Here is a 21,317-nt window from a genome sequence, read left to right as displayed (position 1 = left end):
TTATGACGTCATAACAAAGCCACCAATGACATCATCAAAAAATTACACTTGTTTCCCATGTGTACTTCACATGTGCCAAGTTTCAATTTTTCCCATTGAGCGGTTTCGGAGATACAGCTGGAGGTCCAAAGTTTTTCCTTTTTCCAACATGGCTGCCACACCATGTGACCTATGCCGTCAGAATTATCATCAAAACATTCTCCATGAGTAATTGCACCTATGGTAAAAACAATGTGTCAATCGGATGAGTGGTTGCAGAGAAAACTGATAAATTTTGCATGGACGGACGTAAAGTATGGACAGACAACCCGAAAAAATAATGCCACCAACGACTTTGTCAGCGGAGGCGAACAAAACTTTCTGGTAGAACTCAAGCGGATGTAGGATGTGTGGGTGGAATGCATGATGCGTTGGATTAAAATTGAATTGACTTTCCTATTTGATGTGCAAGGATGGTTAATCACTTATTTTTGTGAATGGGAGCTTACTGTAACATCTCCTGAACCATTAAAAAGAGCCTTCTGATGAGAATCAAGGGGATGGAGGACGTAAAAGAGATTTCAGTGGAGAAATGATTCCCCCCTATCTCCACTGTTCCTTTTGTCCTGTTATGTCCTGAGCATGTCTGGTGTTGGCTTCATGGTTAGGGTGGTGGGCTTGGGATCCTAGGATCCTGAGTTCAAATCCGGCTCAGCTTTTGAATTAATACCAGGTGGGGTTGACTCTGCCTTTCATCTTCTGAGATTGGCAAATTGAGTGCCTGCTTGCTGGTATCCTGTGTCAGAGTGGTGACCAGTACAGGATTGTGCCCAATAGCCCAGGAGACTGCTTAGGCAGCACCAACGCTCTGCACAGAGTATGGTCCCAATGGATGGATGGTCCTGATCTGTTCAATGTACTAGCTCTTCCACAAGCCTCAACTACATATACAATTTTCTTTTTTAATGTTTTGGAAACTTTTTGGTGCAGTACGAAATACCATAGGACTGACTTAAAGGTGGGAATGAAACTAAAACTTCTTCTTGAATTTTTAAAATGACGGAGTGTGGTTTCCTCGTGAAATATTTTTCTCCTCTTCTGTATGTTGTATTTTGCTGTTCCTTTCCTGCATGATGTGAAGCATTAAAGTTTGATTGGCTTTCCTGTATGATGTGATGGATAGTTGATCACTTGTGTTTGTGGACGGTAACTCACTCTAAATGTTTGTAACTCGGCTGTGTGGATGTTCAGCTGCGATGCAAATTTGATATTTAATAATTTAACCAGAGCAGCCTGCAAAATAATCTTCTCTCTTTTGTTGTCTCTTCAGGAGTCCACTGAACAAGAAACAGCGTATGCAACTGTGGGTGTTGGATCTTGGATGCAACCAAGACCTCAAAAGGAACCTGAGACCCTGTATGCTGAAGTTAGGAAGAAGACAATTCGCAAGGTTCAGCAAAAACAACAATCAGATGAATAACTCGAAATATAGTCTACCTTTACCTGCAGTACAATGAAGAGCTCATCTTTCTTGTGAAGGCTCGTGCCAATCTGTGTCGGCAGACAGGTAGAACAATGGATGGAATTAACAGAACATTGATTGAGGTATGTTCACCACTCAGGGAAGGAAATGAAAGCTGATGATTTGGGTGTTAACCTTTCATCCTTTTCTCTGATGAAGGGTTAACACCTGAAATGTCAGCTTCTTCTGTTTTGCAACTGTGGTTAGCGTATTTCGTTCATCGTTCTGTTAATTCCATCCATCGTTATTCGTTTATCTGATTTTTTTAAAACCTCATTTTCAAGGAAAAGAATCTGCATGTGCAATTTCAAAATTGAAAAATTCACATTAAATATAGTATAATGTTTTGATGCCGACCCAATTAAAAAGGTAAAAATCATGCATAAATAAGTGACAAAGACTGCATTTGAAACACGTTTATGTTATAAAGATGAGGAACTAAATTTGAAATCCTCAAAGTAATAAAAAAAATTGTGGAAATCATTTAGAAAAAGTTCTCCTTTGTCTCTGGGTATTAAAATACAAGAGAAACTTTTTTGAAGAAAATGAATATCAGTAACAGCACAGTTAATGGCAATCTCACGAGTTTGTACAGTTCTCTCTGGAAGTTGTACAACTGCCATTTATAATGTTCCAGTCATCGTATTTGGACCAGGGTTATCATCCCAATCCTAATTAAGTTATGGTGGATTATGGGTGGACACATGGTCAAATATTCCACCCAAACGGTCACCAATTTAGTGACAGATGGTCCTAAGAGGCCATCTGCTGGAAAAGCCGAACAGATCTTTATTTTGGTTTCTGTTGTATAGAAACTTTAACAAGATTTGTCACAATCATACAGTTCACCTTTCCAAAGGATGGGGGCCAAGCGATAACCTTGGGTGAACCACTGCATTTTAAACCCTCCTATAATGAGGGCTTTTTGTGCCAACTTATAATTCCCGTGGATTGGCCGATATTGTTAATTGCTTCTCCGAATGCGAACCTCTCACCAGATCAACATGCCAGTTAGAAAAATAGGATTTATTAGAGAAATGACATGGAGGGAAGGAAAAGAAGCAAATGTACTGGGAACGAGAATTCTCTGCTATCAACTATATCCTTACTTACCCGCGAGAATTCAACGATGCCGAGAAATACCTTATGGCCCAATCACTCACATGCACTAAAGTCAAGGATCGAGGTCACAAGACTGAAATATCCTGGTCCTCACACAATGTTTGCATGCAGTGGATATGGCTGGCACTGATGTTCTCAGCGATAGAGGTATGGCAGGGTCAATCGCATCTAGACTAGTGGCTACCGGCAAACATACACTCATCTGCTTCTTCCCTCCTGACGCTCAGACTGCCGTCCTCAAAGCCTGTTGGCCAATTCTCTCTCTCTCTCTCTCGCTCCCAGCCATTTCTATCATCCAGCTTGGTGTATCTATCCATGGCTCGCTGGGCTTCATGGGAATGGAGCTGTACTGTTGACTTCACACAGAGCAGCTCTCGAATCTCAGCTCCATCGTGTAACTTAACTCAACTCTGTTTACTCTCGCCATTCGGCCTTTTACTACTCCAAGACTGTACACAGGTGCATGCCCATTGGTTCGCTGTCTGCTTGTCATAGCTTACAGCAGCTTTCAAGGTTACTCGTGGCTCTGAACGGCTGTCCTTGAGATGGCCAGTCTCACCATGGCTCTTACCTTATGCACCGTTGCAAGGTCCTGCTTTTTGCCTTCCTCAAGTAGGGGGTGGGGGGGGGGTTGGTGGCTGGCAGAGCTGACAAATGAATTGTTAAAGCAACATAGACAGATTACAAAGGGAACGACTTAAAGGATTAATGAGGGGGAAATAGTCAGAAGTTTTTCGACACATTATGGAGGGAGGTATCATATTGATGTCATTATGGAGGGAGCTTGTACATGTTTCTGCGTTTGAGCCTGGGAGTAACTGCTGAAATCTATCTGTCTGGATTCTTGCTGACATTTTTGTTCCTTTCACATTTCTTTCTAATTTTTCTGTTATTGTAACAATTCTCTTTTTTCATTCTAATTATCACTTTTTCTTCTCTTTCATCTCTTTTACTCTCTATGCCTTTCTTTCATTATCTATCTCTCTAGGGAGAAGTGAATTCTTGCAGAATTTTTTTCTGTAAGACTCACTTGGCTGCACCTGGATGGGTTTGAGGGTAGGGGAGTAGCGGCTGAAACCCAAATCCTATCCAGGTTCCTCCTGATGACTCCATCTTTGCTCTTTACTTCTTCGGGTTCCTTCTTGGTCTTTCATTTGATCATATCTATCAGCTTCTGAACCACATAGGTCATCATTTTAAACAGAAACTACACACTTATGCTAAAAGTTTATTCATGACATAACTAGTCTGTCTTACTCATGTTACCCCCATGACTATTGCTGCAACAGCACATTCTAAAGTAGATTCTACAACAATCCCTCGACTCCCTTTGAAAAAGCCCTCTTTGGTTGGCCAAAGCACAGCCCATTATTTTTATAGTTAAATCTCTGGGATGACCACTGGAAGATGACCACGTACATACGACAAACATGATATCATTGCAGTAAACGTTCGAGTTGAGTGAAGGCACATTGGGCAGTACAGGAAAGAAGTTCCTGCAATACCAGAGATGGAACAGGAAAATGCGAGGAATGCCTCAATAATTATGTTAATTTGAGATAATCATGACATGAGTCCCATACGGCAATGTCATTTGGCTTGCATGCAGATGTTGAATTGAAAATAATCAGTGGTTAGTGGAAGAGAATAGATCAAGGATGGAATGAGTCAGTTGGTGAGAGATGGATGGCAAGAAGTATTGAGGAAAATGTTCATGGACCAACTGACTACTCCATACTGTATGGTCTCTACAGTAGAGCTATAGATCAGATGTCCCCCTTTGGCATGTTGACTGATAACAGGATCTTCAGAAAGTGCTTTTGAGTTGTCAATCTTCAAAATTAACAATGAAGCACTAGCTTGATGTGAGATGACGTGCAATCAGAGGATGATGGTGTTGATAAAGGTGCCACTAAAGTTTCTGAGGTTGTGATCATGGAAGATGCATAAAAGTCTGTTCTGCTCTTCAAAACATGCACATCCAATTTCTGCATAGCAGATCATTTGGTTATTCACCTGAAAGCATAAATTGTCAATAAGATGGCAAAGCAGTATTATTGGATGAATTTAGTGTGCCAAAATGTTTAGATATATTATAGCATTTGTTTTGTTTTTTTCTGAGTCATCAATTGGCCTACACATATCAGTGCGATTTGTGATGTTGCATGTCTAATGGATTATTTCAGAAAACCATTCTACTCATCGATTATTAATTATCAATAGGATGCTATTCCAGCTATCCTGTTAATCCTGCAGATGATAAAAAAATTGCTGTAAAGGTTGTGGGACCATCTACATATTATGTATGCAAGAATGGCATATTTGAGCTACCCCCACCCCTTCCATATCCCATCTCTCCATGACATGTATTGGTACCTTAACATGATCAATAAAGACCCCTCTGTACCTCCACCTTCCAGATTGTGGAAAGTATGTTTAATTAATACCTGTGCTTGGCATGTACACAACCTCATGGATCTGAAGATATAAAGACAAACAGAAATAAAACATGAATAGTAAACATGAGTTTGAAAATAACAATTTCTCTGTTTGTCCTTGGGAGTTGGAGAATCTCGAACAACTCAAAACCATCTCCTCTTCCCCTCGTGCATATGTAATATATAGATGGTCCCATTTCAATTTTTATTTTTCCGTGGATTGGATGTACCTGGATAAATAATGTACCTGGATTTTAACATTCTTAACCTTGGAGTGAGTTAGAGGGATTGTAGAACAAGGAAAATAACATGATTTTATTTTATTACACATTATTAACTCTGATAGATATGATAATAAATTTCATAAACATGACTTACAACAGTTGAGTATTATACTGTATAATACATTAAACACGGTGAGATATTGAACACATTGTATTACATTTACTGTGTCATCAGGTGGAAAAATAAACAAACGTGAAACAAAGAAAAACCTCTTTTCACTGTACTTTATATTAAAGTGATAATTGTAATTGATTTGTAGTGAAAATGGACACTGAATTAAAGTGTAATGTTGTCAATAATTTCAAGTGTTGGTGCGTTTGTTACCTCCGCCACCAAAGGTGGAAGGAGGTTTTGTTTTCACCCCTGTCTGTCTGTCTGTTACTTACGAAAATCGAAGATTTTTCAAGTATACTGGTTGGTTGTGTGCGTTATGCTGTCTGTCTGTTTGTCCATTTGTTTTTATGTTTATCGCCTCCAGGTCACAATTTTAAACCGATCTTCACGAAACTTCACCACATGGAAGAGTTTGTCATAAGCAAGAAGCCAAATGGTCAACATAGGCCAAAGGTCAACAAATTTGTCAAATATCTGAAATCCTCAGTTTTCATTCGATTGACTTGAAAGGTCAACACAGGCCTAATTTCTAAAATTGATAGATAGGGCCAAAAACTAAATATATCATTTTATCTCAAAACGTTGTGGAAGAGTTATGACAAAACAAGGTCGATGAGTTGAACAGGTGACAAGAACAAGCGGATTGGATTTTGGTTCGGATCCAGCCCATCAGTGGGATACAAAACGTAAACTGTTCCACCTGGCAGAGGTATGCGCTCTACCGAATGCCATTCTACTTTGTGCTGTTTTGCCAAGTTGTCACTCTATGAGTGATTTTTCATTTGTTTGTTTGTTTGTTTGACCTTGATTCGGATGTGAGAAATTTTTAAGTGATTGTTCATGGTTGAGAGATGGGCCAAAAAATGATATCACCATATTTCAAAAAGTTGTGGATGAGTTTATGATAAAACTAGGTGGATGAGTTGGGTAGGTGACAAGAACAAGTCGATTCGATTTTGGTTCAGATCTGGTCTATCAGTGGGATACAAAACATAAACTGTTCAGCCTGGCAGAGGGAAACACTCTCCCAAGTGCTCTTCTAGTTTTCTATCGTATTTTTTACGATGGTCTTTTACTCATATTGTACATCATTAGCATGTGATTATGCATTTCTACAGGTACTGTATATATACGAAAATTAGATGGTATGGTTATACCACACTAATGAATATGAAACACATGGTACCAATGGAGTGGAGGTATCTTATCCCTTTAAAAAATGTCAGTTAAAGAGTGCATCGTTTCCAACTTTGGCTCTTTTAAAGACACAACATGTATAAAAATCATGTATTATGGGACTAGTTTACTTGGCTTTGGATTCGTTTTCATTCCCCTTTCAGTCGTAACATAGAATCAGGAAATTACTAAACCGGATTTGTTACTACCGCTTAATGTCTGATGCAAGATTTATTCATGTACTAGCAAAAGTACTCTGCATTGCCCTCTTCCCACCCCCTATCCTCCCTCCTATGGGGTCGGGGTCTGTGTGTACTTTGTTCAAGTATATTTTTTGAAAAACTACATGAATATTGATTTTCCTTTATAGACCAGTTTGTTCTTTTTGATAAACTTTAATTTATACTTAATTACCTCCTGAAAATGCTTTATCTACTGTTCTGTCCAATGTGGTTATAATGTGTTGTGTATAATGTGAAAAAAAACACAAGTCGATAAACATTTAGCTTTACCCTTGTTATTAATGTTGTGGATACTACTGTCGATTTCCAGGTTTGGAATGATCCATAATTTTTTAATACCAGAATAAAACCTTGCATTTTCATGGTAATTTTAAAAGCATTTATAAATTAGTTTCATCACCCCTGTAATACTGCCTGACAATGGTTTCAAACTGCATTCTCTACCTGCGATGATGAACCTCATCTTACAAGGGTTTTTGTACATTTTTTTTTTTTGATCCAGTAAATGAATGTTAATTTCTGGTGTTTATCTGGAACTAAGTCTTCTAGCTTTTGAGTGATTTACATGGTGTTGCAACAAGTCAATTTTATTATCATTACTTATTTTGTAGGTCTTTGAGAGTTCAGTGTGTAAGCCCAATTCTTCCAAAAATGTTTGAATGTAGAATATTTTGCATAAAAATGTAATATTATTATTTTCTTTGTCAATTGGAAGAAGAACATACTGTATTGTGTTTGAACCTGTTTTAAATAATCACTTGTTTCTGAATTGTTTTAAATTACCTTCAGATTATTTATTCAAATTTTTCTTTGTCAAATCAACAATTCTCCTTTTTACATGTTTCTCTACCTCCTCTAACCATGAAGCCATTTGTGTGTTTGGTACTTTGTGTTTATCAATTTGTTCTCTCATCCATTCCATCAGTCCTATCATTGTAAGTTCCACTGCTTTATTTCAGTTAATCCTTTTATTTTCACTATAATTAGTCCTTTTGTAAGTAATGCGCGGAATTTTCTATCTTTCACTATTCTGAGATCACCTGTGATAATGTGTTTATGATGTAGAACTTTAAATACGGAATGTTCACAATTACAATGATGTGCGTTACTCAACCATTCCTCTACGTCTATTGATTGTACTGTTTCCTAACAGTTGAAGATTTTTTCCCCCCAAATTGCATTTCACAAAGTGACCACAACCCTTTGTGGCTCTCTGTTGTAATGTTTCTGGAAGTTTACTCCATACTGTGCCTTCTGTTGTCAAATTTTCTCAATATTGATCATTTCCACCCTATTTGTTATCAAATGTCACACACACACACACACACACACACACACACACACACACACACACACACACACACACACACACACACACACACACACACACACACACAGTAATAGTCTCGCATCCCCTTCGGGGTGAGACTAATTAGCAGTACCACAGTGTTCCAATACAGCTGCTGAATAATAAATTGGCCAAAAGCACAAATCAATAAGCTACATATCAGAACAAGGAAACGCCTCACAATCCACAAAATATTCAACAAAAAAATCAATGCATCCCGAGAATGTACCTGCCAAGCCGAGAAGGAGGTAGCAGCATGATGGAACTCAACCAAGTGCACAGAATGACAACAGAATTAGGATTGGCTGAGCCATGAAAAGTTCAACAGATTAAAGAATCCAATTTGTATACAAACACAAAGACAACCGTAGTGTCGTGTAGAAGATGCTTAGCAGGCAGACACGAGCGGGGGAACAGTCGAGCCGGGCTGTGTTGCACAAGCGCGAGCGCGGGCGTACTTGCCCGCAGCTCTCCTTTATTACGCACTCAGCACACTCACAAGCCGGGCAACTATGGCATCACTACGACGCCTCAGGCGGCGCGCATTCCCTATATCCCTGGCAGACACGACGCTCACGCCGACCACTCCTCCCATCATCATGCCCCGCCCTGCATGCCCGCAGGCTATACCACACTCCTCCCTCCTAAAACTATGATTATTAAATGATCACCATCATAATAAGCATAAACAGCATGAAGTACTACGGTATAACAGCAGACAAGGTACAAAAAAGAAAACAGCGAAGTATAAAAGCACATCACATCATATAACGTGTGAAGCGAGCTACTGGAGAAGCACAGTAGCACTACACAGCGAAAACGCCCCCAGTCGGCTCATGCTTACATGGCCCTCGGCGAGGTCGCGGCGACCTCCCGCAGCAAACCTCCCCCGGCACCATCAAACACCTCCGGCCCATAAGGCGGCACCTCTTCCCCAGCCAGACCTGAAACAGATAAACCTTCCGAGGCCGGACCCCCGCTGTCTGGAACCCGCGGGGCCACCGCCAGACCCGACTGACCTTGGTGGGGGCGCTGAACAGCGCCCTGGGCTGGAAGCAACAAACACTCCACAACAACCCACGCACCACAATCAGTTGAGATTCCACCGCATGGCCAAAACGGCCTTGAGAGAACCCAGAGAGCCGCGCCCCAGGCGCCAGGCACGTCCGACCTTGCTGAAAGCGTCCCGGCTCCGAGTCGATCTCCGAGACCCCCACGGCCATTAGACGGTCGCAACTCCATTCAAAGCATACTCCAACCATAGGCTCGTCATAAATCAATAGGAATAACATTTGAACCATTGCAAACTCATTTTTCCGTACAGCGCGTTCTTTTGATAAAATCCCAGCACCTGACAAAACAACTACCCGTGGCCTGGGGCAACTGGAGGCCAATAAACCCTCTTTATTCGCCCCCACCGCTCCCAAAGCCCCCACATCACATTGATCATAATACAAATCCCATCGATTGATCTCCGCCAAACCCACTCTCACACGGGAACTGCTGGCATTTATTTCAACAACGTTAAACCGCATCACTCGAGCAATGAAAAACAAATATGCAATGAACAGCAACCCACAACCCACATCACGAGTCTGCCTCTTGGTTGTTGCCTCGATGTTGTGACTCGCGACTTCCTTTAACGCCACGGGCTCACCGCAACCCGTTGAAGCTGCTCGAACAACACCGGCGCACCTCGCACCATGCACGCAGCCGACGCGCGAGAGCTCATCGCGAGAGCTGGCACGGCTCCTGCTGCTCCCGAACCGCACACCGCCGTTGCAGGCAGCAACGAACGGCCGCTCCCGTTGCATCGACGCGGCTCCCGCCGCCAGAACCTCGCCCTCGGTACTCGACGAAAGCATCGAAGAGAGCACCGGCACACCTGGAGGTACGAACTGGAGATCCAGCCCGAGGTGCGCCAGCCAGTCCCGACCCAAAAGGACGGGCCCCTCCCCTCGCACCACAAACACCGTGAGTAGGGCGCTTCACCCCCGGTAAAGCACCGAGACGTCGGGCGCTGCAAGCGGTGCAATCGCTTCGCCGGTGTACGCGCGCGATGCGAGGGCAGCACGAGTGGACTCAATTCGACACCCGATCAGTGCCCCGATCACTTCGACATTCACTGGCATCGGTTCTGTCACCGTAGGACCAACTGAAACCAGGCTCAACATGGGCAGCATCAGTGCCCCAGTCACCTCAACCTCCCCTGCCACTGATCTTGTCATCTCCGGATCAATTGGAAACAGGTCTAACACCGGCAGCATCTCCCGCTCCGGGTCGCTGGAATCTCTGTGCCCCGGCCGCCAAACTCGACCCGGGGCGTTACCGTGCACGCCATGCACCGAACACCATGCCGGCAGTAGGTCTTGACCCGGGACGGAAGGACCGCTTCGCACACCGCCATCTATGACTGTAATGATGGGCGATGACTCTCGGTACACACAACGTAGACGTCCTCGAGTGCTCAGACCGCCGTCCGAGTGATTGCATTGCAACGCTCGCCCACGACCCGCGCCGCAGACCGTGCGCGCGGCCGTACGCGCCTGGCACATCGCGCTGACCTCCGGACCACCTGCTGCGCCCCGACCATCGAGACCCCGGACATTCTTCAGAGCTTGCGCGACGTCCAACGCCGCGTTCGAGCCGAACTGCGTGTCCTCGTTCTTTCGCCGTGGCTTTGCAGAAATCATTCCCCCGATTTGTCGTGCCTCAATAAAACGAACACTGAGCGCGGCCGTTGCCCACTCGATGTGGCCGAAGTCGACTCCGACGAAGGCGGGCACGCGTCCGCGCGCCGTGCCCCGACTCCCTGTCATGCCTGAGCTGGACCGCGCCGGCGAGCCTCCTGGCTCCGGAGCCTGTGCGCGTGCGAGCGAACCTGCGACACGCTCTTCGCGATGCGTACTCCTCCGGAACCTTGAACCGCGCAAGGTGCGCTGAGCTACTCGCTGCCACTTCGAACCCAGCCACCACCCTGCACACACCGATCCGAAGATCCTCGTCAGCCAACTGTAGTGTCGTGTAGAAGATGCTTAGCAGGCAGACACGAGCGGGGGAACAGTCGAGCCGGTCTGTGTTGTACAAGTGCGAGCGCGGGCGTACTTGCCCGCAGCTCTCCTTTATTACGCACTCAGCACACTCACAAGCCGGGCGACTACGGCATCACTACGACGCCTCAGGCGGCACGCACTCCCTATATCCCTGGCAGACACGACGCTCACGCCGACCACTCCTCCCATCATCATGCCCCGCCCTGCATGCCCGCAGGCTATACCACAACAACAAGCCAGAGAAGGTATCCCGAACCCACCTAGCAAACACATTCCAAAGACAGTTGCAAATCTGACAAACCAACTGACAACTCTCAAATAAATAGAATTGAGGTCGTGGTGGTAAAGATCACAAAAACCGGGAAAATGAGAACGCTTAGGAATGTGGGCATTTGTGTGAGAAGAGATCACATTTTGGGATGGGAGATGACCCGAGGTAGTGGAGGACAGCCCTGGAGGGAAGAATGGGACTGAACAGACTGGGGAAGTTGGATCCACAGGCAAGAGAAAAGAGTAACAAATGAGTGATGAGAAGTGAGGTGCAGTCAACTCTGTAAATCAGGGAAAGCAAGCTTGCGTGGAATGATTCCCAGACAGTATTAATTTCAGGAGAGGTGGAAATTAAGGAACAGTCTTGACATGCGAGGGCAGCTTGTAGTCGTATCTAGTCCGTTTGAGTGACCTGCAAGACTCTACGGCAATGATGCGCTACTGACAATAGCCAAAGAATGTTGACTCTCACAAGTAGAAGTCAACCTCCTGCATTTAATAAAACTTTTCCACCAAGTCGACCTCCTGCATGACAGAGCAACGTGTGATCCATACAATGAGTATACTTTCCCAGACTACCAAAAACATTGGCTCTCCAGCAGTCCTCATTCTACCAAACCACTAAACACCAATGAAAAAATAACACAGCTGATCAGTTCTCTCCTTTTTATCCAAAATAATGTGATGCCAATGGATGAGCTTTCGTTGATCTCAGTGGAAAGCTCTATCTCCTATCTGAGTCGTATCCAGCCTTGGAAGTTTTGTTGGAATAGCCATTTAACAAGTGTTTTAATGTCATTGCCTACTTCTTAAAACTGGGCGGAATGCAGATTTATCTGTAACTAGACGACCTGTGAACCCTTTGGGTTCCCGTTGTGACAGTGGTTGATAAAAAAAAATCATTTCAAGAAAAAAAAAAGATAGCTCCAGCGAACTATACAGCTGAGGTTGGTTGCATTGATCAAATTCTCCCGAAGAGTACTTGACTGAATCGGGAATTGATTTTTTAATAATTTTTTTTGTTGCCTGATTTGAACGAAACTTGATACTGCACACCGCAGGCGAATGGTGAGTATGTTGGCCCTAAAATTTTTGTTCTATCGTGTACTGTTTTGGCTATATTTCAGGAACATACATACAAGATGAGAGTTTTAGTAATATAGAGATAAACATTCCAGGAAGTGAATAAACCACAAAAAAGTCCCCACACATCAGGCAAGAACCTGGGGTCAAATACAAAAAAAAACTACATATTTCATGTGCTCCCCCATGTTGATTGCATATGCAAAGTTTCATTTTAAAATGTTTACAAATATGACTGTAATTGCGTTTTTGATGTTTTACCTTTTGACTCAACCCTAGTGGCAGGACCAAAAATTACATTACTCTTGCACCTTGCCATGTGATGATCATAACTACCAAGTTTGGTGAATTTCTGCACAACCATTTTGGAGGAGGCAGCATGACAGACAGACAGATGGAGCAGATTACAATTCCCCCCATTTAAAAAAAAAAAAAAAAAAACGAACTTGGGGATAATTGATGAATATTCCCAAAAGTCAAAATAAAGAAAAAAATTTCACCTGTGTCCGATGGAAGCAGTGAAGTTTGGCATTTCCTTCTTCTGATGCTATGCAGCTCGATCTCCCCCTTGTGTCAATTCAGCGTCTGCACGGCTATAAAAAAAAATTTGATGGAAGGATGGATGGATGAACCAAATATTGAAGCAGCTACACCGCTTAATATTATACACATTCCATAATTATGAACTCCTAGCACCTCACTCATAACAGTAGGACTTCTTCTGCAATCACCAATTGTCAGAGTCTATATATTGTCAACAACACCTTGATGAAATGGGAATTCAATTTTCAAAGTGATTTCTCAGGGTTAGATTGACTTGTCTTGAATTCAATCTGGTGTTGATTAATTTTGATCATTCAACTGAATTATTATCATGTATCCAACCAGTCTTTATGTCCTCAGAACCCACAATCTCCCGACCACAGACTGGGAAATGCCTCACATCTGGGCAACAACAGTTCACTTTGTGCCAATCTTCAATGTCGGGATCACTCACATTCACCGAAGAGCCTTCTTTGTTCAACCAAATTCATGAGAAGTGTCCGAAAGTTGTTTAAACTTGCTTTATACAAATACCTTAAAAATATATGTTATTACTGTGCACGTGCACTTACCTACCTGTACTGGAAAATAGCAATTCTCTCCTGTGCATTTATTGGACTTAGTCTGAAAGAGAGGCTGATGGATTTAGTCTCGATTTATGTGTCCGTGCATGCGTCCGCAACCATATCTCGGACATTAAAGACCGATTTTATTCGGACTTGGCACAAAGACAACACATGATGGTATACATATGTTCATCATTTTGTTTCATGATGCGATCAAAGATGGCTGACTGGCAGCCATTTTGTTTAAGAAATATATTAAAAACCCCGGCGTCGAACACGTCGTCAAGCATTTCTCGGACATGCATTTACTGATTTTGTTCAAACTTGCTAAACAGATAAAGAATGATCCCTTACATAAGCACGTCATTTATTTTCAAGATCAGATCCAAGATGGCCGACTGGCGGCCATTTTGTCACTTAAATGGATTTGGTCTCGGTTTTTGTGTCCCAACCATTTGACAGACATGCATGGTCCGATTCTGTTTAAACTTGGCACAAGCGCAGTACGTGATGGCATACACACGTGTCTCACTTTATTTTGCAATCTGATCAAAGATAGCCGACTGGTAGACTGGTGGCCATATCAGTTGTACATAAATATGGGCTAGCCCTTAAGCTTCGTTCAGCAAAATTACTAAAACAACAGGAGCTAAGACATTTTATATCTTTTTTACTTGTTTTTTTGTGCATGGGATAATGTACAGAGATCCCAGTTAGGCAAATTATCCCATAGCAAGGAAAAGCAGCAGCCAGCAACCTCAGGTACTTAAAATCTATCAAGAGTTACAGGTTTGATTGATTGACCGGGAATCAATGAAAACGAAATCAGCTAAATCCATATGTGAGCAGAAAACGTGAACGATGATGGAAATGCAAGGGTGAAATTGAAGCCCAAGGGGCTCTCAGTCCTGATCAGTTTGTAAATTGATAAAAGCTTTATTTATCGTCTTTTGAATGTTATAAACACTGTTGTCTCACTTTGCATTCAACATGACAACAGCGTAAAGGGGAAGGAAGAGAATTGCACCATTTGCCTTCTCCCAATCATCAGCAAGGTTATGAAATCCATCATCGCTTCAGACATGAAATCCTTCCTCTTCTCCAATGGCTTGATTTCCAATCATCAATTTGGTTTCAGACCAGGTCACTCTACCCTAGATATGCTGCTACTGCTCTCCCATCAATGGATGGAGGTCCTCAATGCCAGACAGGAAATCCGAGCCGTATCCCTGGACATATCACGTGCTTTTGACACAGTCTGGCACCCTGCCCTACTCACCAAACTCTCTGCCCATGGTATTCAAGGCCATCTCCACTCATGGCTCGCAGACTTCCTCTCCTGTCGCAGTCAACGTGTGGCCCTAAATGGAGTTCTTTCATCCCCTCTTCCTGTGCAGGCTGGAGTTCCTCAAGGTAGCGTTCTGGGCCCTGTTCTTTTTCTGGTTTTCATCAATGATCTCTCGGACTCTCTGGAAAATCCTCTATTTCTCTTTGCCGATGACTCAACCCTCTGCCGTACCATCTGTCATCCCTCAGACCGGCAAGCAGCAGCTTCTTCGCTCACTGCAGATCTGGATAAAATCACAAACTGGTCCAACACGTGGAACATGTCTTTCAATCCAGACAAATCTCACACTCTCACTATGTCTCTTCGAAAGGACCGTTTACAAAACCCCCCCATCCACTTTCTCAACAATCCTCTGGAAGAAGTCTTTTCTTTCAAGCTTCTGGGTCTCACTATCTGCCATGACCTTTCCTGGGAAAGTCACATTTCCAACCTCGCCTCAAAAGCCAGTCGCCGACTGGGAATCCTCCGTCGTGCAAAGTCCTTCCTCGGCCCTCTTGAGCTCCTGACCACCTACAAAGCTTTTGTCCGTAGCCTGATGGAGTACTGCTCTCCCCTCTGGGCTGGTGCTCCTGCCTCCCACCTTTCTCGACTTCACGCTGTCGAAACCAGGGCTTTTAAGATCATTGGCATCTCCCGCAATGAAGCTGAGTCTTTGGGCCTCTCACTCAATCACCGCAGGTTGGTCGGTGGTCTTTCTGTCTTCTACCGACTCCTCTCCAGCCTTGCCCCCCCTGCTCTCTCTGCGATTTGTCCCAACCACATTTCCACAGGGCGCTCAAGGTCCGCCAACAACCCCCTTCTGGTAAAACTACCAAAATCACGAATCACTGCTCATCTTCACTCTTTCATTCCTCTTTTTTCCCGCCTTTGGAATAAACTTCCTCACTCTATTCTTTCCCATTCTTCCCTTCAGGCTTTCAAAACAGCTGTTCACCACCACCTCTTATCTTCCCCCATCCAAATCCTCGATCTTTTCTACCCCCGATAATCCACCCAAGCCCACTTCCTTCAATTCTCCTGCTTTCCTTCCTGAAAGTCGCTTTAATGTCCATCTTCCCCTCGCCATGTTCCCCGTCCCATCCCCATCCCTCTCCCTTCCACAGTTCACCTGTGTCTGTTCCCCAATGTTTTGTCCCTTCCACTCCCGCCCCTCTTGTCTCATGCCTCCTTGCTGTGAGTTGTGTGTTCGCTCTCATACGAGCCTCGACCAAGGTATACAAAAAAAAAAAAAAAAAAAAAAAAAAATGCAATGTGCAACTGCTTTAAGTGACTCAAGTTTTCCTGCTCTACATAGTGTTTCAGTCCTCTGTGCAACATTCTCCCACAAATTTCTTCTCCATCCATCGTCTTCGTTCTCAGTCTCTCTAATAGTCTAATGCCTCTCTCACTGTATTACTGCCTTTCTCCCCAAATTCCCATCCCTCCGTGGCAGCTTCTTTATTGGGCAGCTCTTTTACCAAGTGAGTATTATCCAGTGCCTACTCTTCATCTTCGTGCTCTTTTAAAGTTTATTTCTCGGCTGAAGGTGTCACTTTTTTTCCTGTTTATATTTCAAGGAATAGGCAACGAGATGCTTTGTACAAGTTGTTAATGATGTAGCAGACAAGAAAAATGAACAAACACATTTAATTTAGACCTGGAAGATGTGTGGTTTCAAAATATATATATATATATATATATATATATATATATATATATATATATATATATATATATATATATATATCAACAATATTTAGCTTCATCTGAAATGAAAATATGGCATTTGATCATCTGAGACCTAACAGAGAACAACAACAAAAAACCGATGTGATAAATCCAATCATGAAAAGAACACACAGTTATTTTGTGCTCATTCTTTCGTGCCACCACACAGAACCCACCAAGTTATTCAGTGGCCGCCCATCCTTGAATTCCACCATACACCATGCCTACTGTCCTTCAGTGCCAGCATACACTGTGCCAAGTTGTACCTCAGCACTACACTCCCAAATGTGATGCCCACTCATCCCTCGGTGCTACCAAAATCAAACCTACACCTCTCAGCGTCATCCAACAACATGCCCACTCATCCTTCAATGCCAGCATACATCTGCCCACTTATCTGTCAGCCAATTGCTCCTTCGTTGCCATCATACAGCACTCATGCATCAAACACCAAATCTTGATCAACCCTCCCCACTACAGCTTAAAGCCAAACTGCGTGTGTATGGAAAGTTCTCTTTAGTTTTGCAGAGACGTGTGCTTATCCGAATAAAGTACGAGTAAGTTATTTTTCAGGTGAAGCGTGTGGAACATCTAATATGGAATAGGCAAAGCCTCGAAGCGAACGTAGATTTCTTCTTACATTCGATGCTGCAATTTCCGGTTACTTCGGCCTGGATTCGGGATCAGTGATCAAATAATGTAAATCACGATAAAAAATTAATTTTTGATGATGCGGGAGATATCTTTATTATAAAATTAGGTGGACTTAAAACTGCTGGAGTATTTACTCTCTCGTTTTGTTGTTAATTTTTCAGTCATAAAGGTGTGATTGGGTATACTATAGATCAAATTAATTATTTGTGCATTTCTATAACCGTAATAACACTACTGCATATTACCTCAAAATAACTTTCACAACAACTACACCGCCGAGAACAGGATCTCATCTGAAAAAATATATATTACCTCAACATTACCTTCACAACAATTACACCGCCAAGAACAGGATCTCATCTGAAAAAAAATTAATTTCCTCAACATTACCTTCACAACGACAACTACACCGCCTATAACAGGATCTCATCTAAAAAAATATATTACTTCAACATTACCTTCACAACAACTACACCGCCGAGAACAGGATCTCATCTGAAAAAATTAATATTACCTTAACATTACCTTCACAACAACAATTACATCGCCAAGAACAGGATCTCATCTGAAAAAAAATTAATTTCCTCAACATTACCTTCACAACGACAACTACACCGCCTATAACAGGATCTCATCTAAAAAAATATATTACTTCAACATTACCTTCACAACAACGACACCGCCTAGAACAGGATCTCATCTGAAAAAATAAATATTACCTTAACATTACCTTCACAACAACAATTACATCGCCAAGAACAGGATCTCATCTGAAAAAAAATTAATTTCCTCAACATTACCTTCACAACGACAACTACACCACCTATAACAGGATCTCATCTAAAAAAATATATTACTTCAACATTACCTTCACAACAACGACACCGCCTAGAACAGGATCTCATCTGAAAAAATAAATATTACCTTAATTAACATTACCTTCACAACAACAATTACATCGCCAAGTACAGGATCTTATCTGAAAAAAAAATTAATTTCCTCAACATTACCTTCACAACGACAACTACACCGCCTATAACAGGATCTCATCTAAAAAATATATATTACTTCAACATTACCTTCACAACAACGACACCGCCTAGAACAGGATCTCATCTGAAAAAATAAATATTACCTTAACATTACCTTCACAACAACAATTACATCGCCAAGAACAGGATCTCATCTGAAAAAAAAATTAATTTCCTCAACATTACCTTCACAACGACAACTACACCGCCGAGAACAGGATCTCATCTAAAAAAAAAAATTAATATTACCTCAACATTACCTTCACAACAACAACTACACCGCCTAGAACAGGATCTCATCTGAAAAAAATATATTACCTCAATTAACATTACCTTCACAACAACAACACCGCCTAGAACAGGATCTCATCTGAAAAAAAATTAATTTCCTCAACATTACCTTCACAACGACAACTACACCGCCGAGAACAGGATCTCATCTAAAAAAAAAAATTAATATTACCTCAACATTACCTTCACAACGACAACTACACCGCCTAGAACAGGATCTCATCTGAAAAAAATACATTACCTCAACATTACCTTCACAACAACTACACCGCCTAGAACAGGATCTCATCTGAAAAAATATATGACCTCAACATTACCTTCACAACAACAACTACACCGCCGAGAACAGGATCTCATCTAAAAAAAAAATTCCTCAACATTACCTTCACAACGACAACTACACCGCCTAGAACAGGATCTCATCTAAAAAAAATATATATATATATATATATTACCTCAACATTATACCTCAACATTACCTTCACAACAACTACACCGCCTAGAACAGGATCTCATCGAAAAATATATATATATATATATTACCTCAACATTATACCTCAACATTACCTTCACAATAACTACACCGCCGAGAACAGGATCTCATCTAAAAAAATTAATATTACCTCAACATAATACCTCAACATTACCTTCACAACAACAACTACACTACCTAGAACAGGATCTCATCTGAAAATAAAAAATTTCCTCAAGATTACCTTCACAACAACAACTACACTACCTAGAACAGGATCTCATCTCAAAAATAAATACTAGAAGCGAACGTAGAATTCTTCTTACATTCGCTTCTGACTTTACCTGTAACTTGTTCACAACTGTATACACAATTTCCGGTTACTTCGGCCTGGATTCGGGATCAGCGATCAAATAATGTAAATCACGATTAAAAATTATTTTTTAATGATGCGGGAGATGTCTTTATTAAAATCAGTGGAAGGAAATATACACCATGTCTGATATTTGGGTCTTTCATGTCTCCGACGATGCCTTTATCTCCCAGTTTGCATCATTCTCCATGCCAAAAACCGGAAACAAAAAAACCGGAGGCAAAAGGGTCATAGCCGACGACACGGATTCCAAATTGCCAGGGTATTGTGTTGTTGTTGTCGTTGTTGTTGTTGTTTCCTATTCTCTCATGTGCACGCGTTAAGTATGAAGCTCACTACGTTTGCTATTAACCATTAAGCCCAATACCACACTTAATTTCCCACGATACTTCCCATAAGGCACAGTATCAGACTCTCCTGCGTTTCTGCCCCCCCCCCTCCCAGTTCAATCACGTTGTGACCCTTCCCCTGTGGTTCATCCTTAAACAACTCATGCCATGGGCCGTGCTTCTCTGCTCGACCCAATAGTCACATGAGAGGGTCTTTTGCTCCAGTGACAGTGTTAATCTGTGGTGGGGGGAAACCGTGGTGGAGCTGGCAGAAATTTACAATTGTAAAATAAGGGGGAAGGAAGGAGGGGAAACCAGCCCCTCGGGACAATATGCGGCCTCTGTGCGAAAAATAGTTCCTTCATTAACATGACTTCGCCCAATGTCTGTTCACAAAATACATACACAGATGTAGAAATGTACAATAAGCACAACAACAGGGCATCGATCCCGCCCACTCTTCCAACGCACTTAAAAAAAATTCAGATGGTCAGTAAAACACCCAGGTGGCTCTTTATTGACCTGCGGAGATAGTTAACCTGTCTGTCCAGCTTGGTCTACTCAACAAACTATGTCATTCAACACATTGTGATGGGCTGTCAGTGTGGCTTCGAGGTATGCACACTCACCTCGAAACTGTCGAGCCAGAGTTTGAATCCCGACCGAGCTATGAACTGTCATCTTCATGTTCCACAGGCAAGGTGATTCATCAACCTGTGCTCCGTCTGTCGGATGGACTTTAACCTGGGCGTCCCGTCCGATGTCCTTAGTTGGTGGACATTATAGATCCCATGGTGTCTTTTGAGAAGAGTAGGCGAGCTATCGCAGGCAGACTCAGTGCCCTTTGGACAGCTGTATTAGGCATTGAAATCCTATCTATGCGATTGTAAAGGGAAAGACTTGGCCTGTCAGATTCCAAAAGGGAATTGATTTATAACTTCCTCAAAGACTCAAATTATAATTATTTAACAACAACAACAACAACAACAACAACAACAACAACAACAACAACAACAACAACAACAACAACAACAACAACAACAACAACAACGGCGATTCATTGAACTTGTACCTTTTGCTCTTCTCCTCTGTAATTATCATTCCCAATTTCCCCAAAGGATATTCTGATAATGGCACACACACACACACACACACACACACACACACACACACACACACACACACACACACACACACACACACACACACACACACACAAACACACACACACACACACACACACACACACACACACACACACACACACACACACACACACACACTATAGAACAGGAAGTTTTCCCCTAACCGTTGTTGATGTGATCGACTGTCATACCTTATTGTGCAATGTTATAAGAAATTGTCCTTATT

The 21,317-nt window shown here is 42.4% G+C and overlaps 2 protein-coding genes and 1 long non-coding RNA gene across 4 annotated transcripts in view; 2 read left to right on the top strand and 1 right to left on the bottom strand.

Annotated features, from left to right (window-relative positions):
- LOC147034071 (hepatitis A virus cellular receptor 2 homolog) overlaps nt 1–5,554 on the top strand; it is a 55,764-nt gene extending 50,210 nt beyond the window's left edge. The window contains exon 5 of the mRNA XM_085876091.1: nt 1,310–5,554. Within this exon, the coding sequence (XP_085732217.1) occupies nt 1,310–1,459 (150 nt within the window). The 3' untranslated portion in view covers nt 1,460–5,554. The remainder of the gene's footprint in view (nt 1–1,309) is intronic.
- On the bottom strand, nt 4,296–20,886 carry LOC147034070 (uncharacterized). The gene is made up of 3 exons (XR_015056764.1): nt 20,576–20,886; nt 13,133–13,225; nt 4,296–4,639 (listed from the first exon to the last, which is right to left on the bottom strand). It is a non-coding gene; the product is annotated as an uncharacterized LOC147034070 (long non-coding RNA).
- LOC147034069 (V-set and immunoglobulin domain-containing protein 2-like) overlaps nt 16,371–21,317 on the top strand; it is a 38,497-nt gene continuing 33,550 nt past the window's right edge. For both annotated transcript variants that reach the window (XM_085876103.1, XM_085876102.1), the window contains exon 1: nt 16,371–16,549. In XM_085876103.1, the coding sequence (XP_085732229.1) occupies nt 16,465–16,549 (85 nt within the window). In that variant the 5' untranslated portion in view covers nt 16,371–16,464. The remainder of the gene's footprint in view (nt 16,550–21,317) is intronic.

Source organism: Eptatretus burgeri, chromosome 1 (assembly GCF_056783735.1).
Source record: "Eptatretus burgeri isolate ZD-2024b chromosome 1, Ebu_testis_v1, whole genome shotgun sequence".
Classification (NCBI taxonomy): Eukaryota; Metazoa; Chordata; class Myxini; order Myxiniformes; family Myxinidae; genus Eptatretus; species Eptatretus burgeri.
This window is presented reverse-complemented; position numbering and strand designations above follow the sequence as displayed.